Source organism: Octodon degus, unplaced genomic scaffold (genome assembly GCF_000260255.1).
Source record: "Octodon degus isolate 3935 unplaced genomic scaffold, OctDeg1.0 scaffold00298, whole genome shotgun sequence".
Classification (NCBI taxonomy): Eukaryota; Metazoa; Chordata; class Mammalia; order Rodentia; family Octodontidae; genus Octodon; species Octodon degus.
This window is the reverse complement of record NW_004524874.1, coordinates 1545303-1555123: the sequence shown is the minus strand read 5'-3', so window position 1 is coordinate 1555123 and position 9821 is coordinate 1545303. Positions and strand designations below refer to the sequence as shown.

At 40.2% G+C, this 9821-nt stretch overlaps 1 protein-coding gene across 1 annotated transcript in view; it reads left to right on the top strand.

Annotated features, from left to right (window-relative positions):
* The window catches only part of Usp13 (ubiquitin specific peptidase 13), a 120816-nt gene that overhangs the window by 22936 nt on the left and 88059 nt on the right, over positions 1-9821 (top strand). Inside the window, exons 2-3 of the mRNA XM_012512980.2 lie at positions 2839-2964; positions 9232-9292. Coding sequence (XP_012368434.1) covers positions 2839-2964; positions 9232-9292 — 187 coding nt within the window. The remainder of the gene's footprint in view (positions 1-2838; positions 2965-9231; positions 9293-9821) is intronic.

The window sequence follows — 9821 nt, the reverse complement described above, 5'->3', positions numbered from 1 at the left end:
TGTATAAGAACTACATTTTAAAGATCCATTCATCTGTTGATGGACATATAAGCTGTTTCCAAGATTTAGCTATTACGTTGGGCATGGTGGCACACACCTGTAATCTCAGCACTCAGGAGGCTGAGGCAGGAGGATTGCCACAAGTTTGAGGCCAGCCTGAACTACAGAGGAAGTTCAAGGTCAGCTGAAACTACACAGCAAGGCAAGTCAGCCATTCTTGAGAGTGAAATTTGTCGAAGACTTTGTGATTATCTTGTGTATGACTTTATGAGCTCTTACACTGTAAAGCAAGTGTTTATTTTTTTCTTTACATGATATGACACTTGAGCGTCTCTCTCCTTTTGCTTGCTAATTTTTTTGGTTCAAGTGGTTGTCTAAATTTATATTGGTTTCCTCCAGCCAGTGTGGCTGGCAGAATCTCTTATTCTTTTTGTTGATTTTCCCCAATTTAAAAATGCTTAGGAAAATAGGATAATTATAATTACCTATAAAATTAATAATCAGTGTTTCTGTACTGCTTTAAGAACAGACAGCACTTTAATGTGTTTCAGTCCTTTGAAATTTCATCTCTTTGCTTCCCCGGTGGGGTGGAACTGTTGCCACAGCTGTGTTTCTAGAGGAGATCGCTGAGCCCAGACACCTGTATCACAAACTGCCTCACCCTATAATTACGTTTTGGGATGCTATTTTATAGTTGACTTTTGAGAATTGTATTTGTGTTTGATACTAAAATATAAAATATAATTTATCTATTAACCTGTATCCTATGTTCCTGCTACATGCAGTGGTTTGTAGATTCTGTAAGATTTTCCACATAAACTAAATAGTTGTCCACAAATGGAGACTACTTTAGTTCTTTCTGTGTAATATTTTCCTTCCTTCCTCTTCCCTCCCTCCTGTTTATTTTTTGCCTTATTATAAGGTACATGCTAGAGTAAGGGGCACATATTTGAGCTTTTTTTTTTTTTTTGGCAGAGCCGGGGATTGAACTCAGACCCTTGCGCTTGCAGGGAAGCGCTTATTCTATTGAGCTAGGCCCCCTCATATTTAAGCTTATGCTGTTACAGTATTGTTGTGGTAGAGTCCTTTGTATCCTGGCTTATAAAGCCTAGATACATTGTTAGAATTTTTCTACCTTAAAGTACTCCAGTTATTGGAATTTAAAGTATTTATTTATTTATATTTTAGGGAACAGTCTACAGGGTGTTCAGGGTCTCACTACCAGATCCGACTTATAGTGATGAACCTGCTTACAGCCTCTCAAGAGCTGCGATTACCACGCTCAGTCTCAATTGCTGTCTCAGCACACCCTGGGGGTGGGGCTGGCACGGCAGGCCTGGGGATTGAACCCTTGGTCCCTGTGCCTGCTTGCAGGTGCTTTAATCCGCTGAGTTATTTGGCTGGCCCTTAAACAATTTTTTTTTTTACATATTTATAGTTAATATCAGTGTTGGTTTTGACATTGTAATTTGTGCTTCACCAAAGCAATTTTGACAGATGTTGGTTGGCAATTTTGACAGGTGTTTCAGAAGTCTGTTTTTCATTATTTGGAGGGGTGAGGCTAGCAGGAGCTTGATGAAACCCACATCCTCAGAGGAAAAGTGGCTGCTTTTATAGTCTATAGAGAAGCAAGTTGTGCAAAGTAAGAGAAAAAGAGAAATGAAATTAAGGGAAACACTAAATATTTAAAATGTGAGCAGTATCTTTGACTCTTTTAGTGTAACCTCCATGGTGAGACAATGTCATATGCTTTCTTTTTTTTTAAAATTTTTTATTTTATTTTATTTTTTTTTATTTGTGTGTGTGTGTGTGTGTGTGTGTGTGTGTGTGTGTGGCCAGCTCAGCCCACTGGGGGGCGGGGCTGGCATGTGGTGCTGGGGGATTGAACCGCGGTCTCTGTGTTTTGCTAAGCTTGTTCTAAGTAGGTGCTTTAGACCACTGAGCCATCCCACCAGCCCATCATATGCTTTCAAATGTGGCATAGGAAGAGAAAAAGAGGAGGTGCAGTCTAACTCTGATAGTTTCAAGCTTGTGAACTTGTTTGTCAAAACTGTAAATAAAAATACTCATTAGCAGCTTATAGAAATTCACATTAGATATAATATACTACGAAAAGCACCTGACATATATCTGACACACGATAGGATATAGCTATGATTATTGTGGGAATGTATCTTTTATTATTTACTTTTCAAGTTATGTACTTATTAAATTGTCATATTTTACTCATGTCACTAAACGTTGGAACTAATATCTTTGAAGAAACGAGGATCTTAATAAAACTTTATGTTCCAAGAGATTGCATGGAAGAATGAGGAAAAAATGATAAAATCTGACAGTAATGATAGTCCTGGATCTTTTGCCAACTTTTTCCACCTCGTAACTACCATTTTCCCTTTTTAAAAGCCAGGCAAGTGTGTTTATTTTGCATGGACTTGGAGTATTTCTTCTGACTGTGAGTGGCACCTGTATTTGGTAAACTGAGGGCCTGGCTTGCTGGGAGTTCTTGCAGCTGAGAGTAGGGGTGGGATCTGTCATTGGTAACTTTTTTTTTCTTTTTCTTTTTTGGTGGAACCGGGGATTGAACTCAGGCCCTTGCGCTTGCCAGGGAAATGCTTATTCTACTGAGCCATCTCCCTGGCCCCCAGGGGATCTGTCATTGGGAGTGGCCCTGGGGCTGTGGAGGGGTCACCGCAGATGTGTACGTGAGTGGTGGTGGACAGTAGCTAGGCTGATCTTCATGGCCTACCTTTCTTCCCCCCTCTCATTTTCTATATCTGGACAGTGTGCTTGGCTAGGTGTCCTTGGTTAATGTTTTATCCTGTCTCTTTCTTCTAGAACTCTGAAGGTGGACTCTATGTATGCATGAATACGTTTTTGGCCTTTGGAAGGGAACATGTTGAAAGACATTTTCGAAAAACTGGACAGAGCGTGTACATGCACCTGAAGAGACATGTGCGAGAGGTGAGACCCACGCTTGTAACACCGTGTTAGCGTGCTTGACCACGGAGGTTGACTGTGTCCATAGCACCTCTGCTCATTCACTTTGATGTTGGAAAGCAAAGCAGCGTGGGGTGTGGAAAGTCATAGGTTCTCCTCTGACCTCACTTTAACCACTTTCTTCTTTCTCTGGACTCCTCTGTGGGGTTGTTAACAGGATGTGGGGTGACCAATGGGAAAAATGATAATGTAAGCTTAAATAAGAAAAAATGAAGAAAGTCATGCTGGATATACTCATAGCTCCTAAAGTCAGCAGTGAAAAAACATTTGGGTGTTTTTGCTGTATACTTGATTACTTACTTATTTTTAAGGAGAGAAATACAGATTTTTTGAGAATTCTTGTCTCTTTGGTTTCTTTCCTTTCAAAGTAACCACTGCTGTGAAGGGTTGCTTTTCAGTCTCAAGCATGCCATTCATATTTGATGTATGCTGTGTGCTCATAAGCAATGTGTAGTTGCCAGGGAAGAGCTTATTCTACTGAGCCATCTCTCCGGCGCAGCAATGTGTAGTTGAACTGTATGTTTTAAAGACGTAGATACAAGCTGTCACCTTGTTACTTACAATTCCATGTAGAGCTTCCCTACTCAGTGTTGATTTTGGCATCTATGCATGTTGAGATGCCTCCAAGTGTACTTAACTAATTTTAATAGCTCTTTGGTATTCTAGCCTTGTGATTTATTCTACTCTTCTGTTCATGGCTCCTTAGATTGTTTCTATTTTTTCCTACTGAAAACAATGCAGAAACTAACATTTCTGTATATTTGTCCAGGGGGACATGTGCAAAATTTCTTTAGGAAATATATCTGCAAATGGCACTGCTAGTTTGTAGATGTGTTTATCTGCATTTTTATTAGATGAAGTCACACAATCTCTCTCCAGAGTGATTGTAGCCATTGATAGTTCTAATTGAAATAATTGTGAATTTCTCCTCTCTTCCAGCTTCACGAACCTTTGGTGAGACTCTTGATTTTTGTTAGAAAATGACATAGAAAAGCTTAATATTTCTTTCTGTGAGGACTGAATATCTTTTCATATATTTTTGTCCCTTGTGATTTTCCTTTTTCTAATCTTCCTGTTTATATTTTGGTCTTTGTGAATTCATCTTTTTCTTTATATATTTGATTCATTCTTTTTACATTTTGGTTATCAAATATTTGTCTATTATGTCCAGAATTTTCTAATAGTCCATGACTAGTCTTTGCACTTTTTCTGTGAAACGTTTTGGTAGAAGTGAACTTTTACATTCTGTTATTGTTAGATTTAATGAACTTTTCTCTTATAAGTTATGCTCTTTGTATCTTATCTAAAAGATTGTTCCTCAAATGAAGGTCACAAAGTAATTCTTGTAGCAGCTTTTAAAAAAAGTAAGTATGAGGGCTAGCTAGATAGCTCAGCAGATTAAACTGCCTGCTTAGGCAGACACAGGAACCTGGTGTGCCGTGCAGGCCCTGCCCTCAGGGTGCACTGAGACAGTGATTGAGACTGGGCGTGGTGGCACGCACCTGTGATCCTAGTGCTTGGGAGGCTGAAAACAGAAGGATCACTATGAGTCTGATCTGTGTAGTGAGACCTTGTAGACCCTATACTAAATACATAAAAAAGTAAGAATGTATGTTTTAACATTTTAAGCTTTTAATCCATCTATAATTTATTTTTGCATTTGAAGAATAGAAAACTATTTTTCCATGTTGTTAACTAACAACTTTCACAATGACCTATAGCACCATTGTTTAATATTTCAACTTGATATTCACACATGGGCTTGTATAGGGTTCTCACCTGTGTTCTGTTGATTTTATTTATCTCTCTCTATGGAAGAAGTCATGGCAAGCCTTAATTTCTAGTACTGTAGAGCAAACACTCCTTGTATGTTCATTTTTTTCCCTCTAGGACTTCTTTTTGGGTATGTTTAGATATTTGTTTTCCTAAAATGGACTTTGGAGTCAGTTCTTCTAGTTAAAAGCATACTGTTGAGATTTTGGTTATAGTCACATTAAATTTATAGATTAATCTATAATTCACACCGTTGTGTAATTCCCATAAGGCATGGACTTCCATCTGCCGTATTGATTCCTGGGTCCTTCAGCTTCTAACAGTGCCTGACTTATAGTAGGGGCGTCACAAATATTAATTGAATGACTGCTGAACCTGGACTATGTCTTTATTTTCTCATGTCTTTTTTGAAGTTCAATAATAATTTATTTAAATTTTCTGTAAAAGAATTTATCGTTTGCTGGGTTTTTAAGGTGCTCTATACCTTTTGTTACTCATGTTACTGTTTTATTTATTTGTTCAATTTTTATTTTTTTTAATGTATTTAGTACAGGATCTACAGGGTCTCACTGTACAGATCAGACTCGTAGTGATCCTCCTGTTTTCAGCCCCCAAGCACAGGGATTACAGGCGTGTGCCACCATGCTCAGTCATAGTCACTCTCAGTGAGCCCTGGGAGCGGGGCTAGCACAGCACACTGAGAACTGAACTCCAGTCCCTGTGATTACCTATGCAGGTGCTTTAATCTACTGAGCTATCTGGATGACCCTGTTTGATTGTTTATATATTTAATTGTCTATTAATGTTAGTTGGAGATATTATTAATTTTCTTTTCCTTAAATGTTAATTATGTATAGTGCTAAACCACAGAACTACAGGTTATAGATTATTTTGAATCTTCTAGTCAGTTCTGATTTGAATTTTATTTAACCTCTCCTTTTAGTTTACCTTATACGTACTCTAAGAGAAAGGCCAGAGGTCGTATAAGCCATAAATGCAAAGATTAGCTTTAAAATAATTGAATTTTGGTCTGATGTTATAAGATTTATATTCACTAGTCCTCCTGGGTATGGCATGGAAATTCTTAGGGAGTTCACTTTGGCCCATGTATGTTACTGTAAAGTGATAAAATTTTAGGTAACTCAAGCAAGAAACTGAAACTTAGAGCTTTAATAACTTGCTCAGGGTCACACCGCCAGTGGCAACATTGTGTAATGCTGATAATCTTGTACAGCCAGCTCTATCTCTAAGATTTTAGGTGAAAAAAAATTTTTTTTTCTCTCTCTTTTTTTTTAATGTCCTTGGTACAGGGTCTCACAGCCTCCCCAGTACTGGGATTATAGATGTGCGCCACCATGGCCTGCTCAGCATACCCTGGGGGTGGGAACAGCACAGCCTGTGGTGCTGGGGATCGAACCCTGGTCCCTATGCTTGCCTAAGCAGGCACTTAGCCTGCTGTGCTATCTCACCGGCCCACATTTCACTCTTTGACTGCTGTCTCCACTTGTTTTTGCTCTTTCACTCTGTCATTCTGATTTGGAACCATTGCCTCCTTAAGTCTTAGCCATGACTTGTTTACCTTGGTTCTAATAACACAAGGTTGTAAACATTCTGTCAGCAGCAGTTCCTGTAAGTGACCTTGTTCCCTTGTCTTGCCTCCTTGCCTGTCCCTCAGAACTCCAACCAGTCAATCCATTAGTGGTTCTCTCTCTTTCCATGCCTGGCGACCCCAACTATCATAGCATCTGGGTCTATGTTTGTTTGTTTTGCATTACTGTAATAAAATACCTCAGGAGGGCTAACTTGGTAGTGTAGAGATTTATTTATCTCAAATATTGGAGGATGAAATTACAAGAAGCAATGTAAGGCTCTGATAAAAACCCCACGAAAAATGGCTGCTGGTGGAGTATGTGTGGAGGAAGAAATCACATGAAACAGGAGACCGGGGTCTCACAGTCCCTTCTGAGGGCAGGCCCCCATAAGGAGCTCCCATGGAACTGCATGCTTAACGGTCCCACCACATCCCCGTTCCACACTGAGGATCAAACCTCCAGCACATGCTCCTTTGGGAGGGGATGGTAAACAGCATCCAAATGGCAGTAGATAATCCATCAGATTCCTGGGTCTCCCCTTTTCTGGGTCCTCTCACTGCCTGTGTCCTCCCCATTCTCCTGTGTGACCACTTTGAACTTCGGATGTTTTCCTCAAGCCTCTATCAGCATTTACTATTCTCAGAAAACTACTTTGACTTGTGCATTACGGAGAAACCTGGGACCCAGGGACAGGGCTTCCCATAACTTCCTTCTTGCATCCTGGAGGCTTGTCTGCATGTTTCCACTTTTGTTTTACTCCCATCTCAGCCAAGAACTGTGATGTATCTGTCCTCATGGTGCTGGTTCCTCCTCGCTCACAGACTTGTTTGCTCCTTCATGGCACTACATGTGACAGCCCAGGATTTCTTTTTCCTAGTGTATTGTCTTCCATGTTAGCATCTTCCACAAAACTCTTCCTACAGTTTGTGTTCTTCTAGGTCGTAGTATCCGTTGATAGCAGCTTCTTTAGAATCTTTTCTTTTTTCATAGTCACTATGGCACCTCCCGTTAGGACTCAGCATTGAAGTCTGATCGATTTTGTTACTCTGCAGACTTGCCAGCGGTGTCCCTGAGCTCTTGCTTGCTGTAGTGTTTGGTTCATGCATTTTATCTCAGATATTACCTGACATTTTGAGTATTTGAATACTTGAGCTTATTTTTTCATTGGAACTGTTCCTCTCGTTTTACTGGCATCATCGTTTCTCAGCTTTCTTCCTTTTTTCTGATTGCCCTTAGCATTTTTAAAAAGTAGCATGCTTTCTTTTGTTTACTCCTTAGCTGTTGGCATTGTCTAAGATGCCATTTGACTAGCCTGTTTTCTTTCTCCAAAAGATGCCCATCTTCACATCAATGTTCTCCATATCCTTCTTCAACCAATTAATTTAGAAGCTCTAGCAGTAGTCCTATACCGAGTACTAAGACAACGACAGTAGGGACAAAAAGGACTTCAAGGGCCAGCCAAATAGCTCAGTGGATTAAAGCACCAGTTTAGGCAGATTCAGGGATCTGGGGTTTGATCCCCTGGCCTGCCGTGCTGGCCCCGCCCCCAGGGCACACTGAGTCGGCAATTGAGACTGGGTGTGGTGGCACGCGCCTGTAATCTCAGCTCTTGGGAGGCTGTAAACAGGCAGATAAATCTGAGTGTGATCTAGTAGTGAGACCCTGAACACCCTGTTAGACCCTTCCCTAAAATACCAAAAAAAAAAAAAAAAAAAGACTTCAGAGCTATTTGGGAAGCCTAGATGACAAGACTTAATCATCAACACCACACAGAAGGAAGATAGAACCCAAAAGGTATCTAAGTCTTCGGAACTCCGGAGGAAGGAGTATTTTGAGAAAGCTGAGAGTGCAGCTTGGGCACGCTGAACTTGAGGCTACCTGTGAGAAGTTGATGGAAAAATAAAATCCAGGTCACAGTTGACTGGTCAGATCTCAGGTTCTGGAAGCTTAGAGAAAATGGTTAAAGATACATCTATATTAGAAGCCGTAAAAACTTACTCTGAGAAGCACAGAGTTGGCTTGTGAGTTCATATAATCAAATGTGGGTAAGGAGACTTAGGACTTTTAAGACATAGATAATGCACAGCAAAGCCTGGAGGCTGGTGGTTGCATGGAAAGATGCTGAGCTTGGACCCACACAGGCCATAGTGGTCGGAAGCTTGGTCTTTTCTAATTACTGAAAAAATACAATGTGGAAGTGGTCACATCCACTTGAAATTTTTATAATTATTCTAGTCTTGAGAGTAAAATTACTTGCTGCAGCTTCAAGTAAATAGCCTCTTTGGTCAGTCTTGCTGGGCTTTATTGTAGTGGGGACTTGCATGCTAAGCAGAAATGCCTTAAGGTTAGGGTGGCAAGCATGGCCATCTAATCCGCTCCAGAAGCGTTTAGAGAGGTATAACATGAGAGTGTGATACCTCTGTGTGGATACTTATGAAACCCTTTAGCACTAGCTGATCATGTACAAGACCAAGCAGGTGTCCCCTGGATAGTAGGAGATGGGACTTCCATGCCTGGAGTCACAGTCATTTTCTCCCACTCTCATCATTTCGTGTGGACTCCAGCCCCCCTTTGTTGGCCCTGCTGATTGAAGCTTAAGCATCTACTTTTCCTGGGCCTTTGATTCCCACTTCCGTTAAAGAAGTGCTTTCCGTAGACTGTGGTGAGTGTGACCAGGTGTGCTGGGAGTACTGTACTCCACCTGACTTCTTTTATCCTGGAATCTCTAGTCCAGCTTGAATATTTCTTGCTGGTCTTTTATAAAAGATGGGAACTTTTCATATAACTTTTAATCAAAATTGGGTGTTTTTCTTTTCAAAGTTTATTTCATAGGCAGTATTCTAACGGTCTCTTATTTTCTTTTCAGAAGGTAAGAGGGGCATCTGGTGGAGCTTTACCAAAAAGGAGGAATTCCAAGATTTTTTTAGGTAATGTAAATAGCTATTAATTGTGTCCTCAGACTGTGTATGTGTGTGTGTGTGTGTGTGTGTGTGTGTACATGCCTTTGTCTGATTTGAAGTCACACTAGTTTTTTTAAATTGCTCTAGAATTTAAGGACAAGAGGACCAGTTTTATTTTGTTTGCTTGTTTTGTTGAGATAGAGTCTCACTATGTAGTTCAGGCTGCTCCTGAACTTGCTGTGTAGTCCAAGAAGGCTTTAAGTTCACAGCGATCCTCCTGCTTCAGCTTCCTGAATTCTGGGATTAGAGGTGTGTACCACCCACCCTGGCCAGAGGCTCACTTTTCATTGGGAGTCTCTGACTGCATTTACTTCAAGTTGAAGGATAGTTTTAGCACATTTAGTTGGGGCTCATAGTTTAAAGCAATTATAGTGAATATATATAGAGAGTAATTATTATCCTATTTTTTATGTCTTTTTTTATTTACTTTTAAGAAGAGTCAAGTTCAGGGGCCTGAGTTCAATCCCTGGTTCCACCAAAAAAAAAAAAAAAAAAA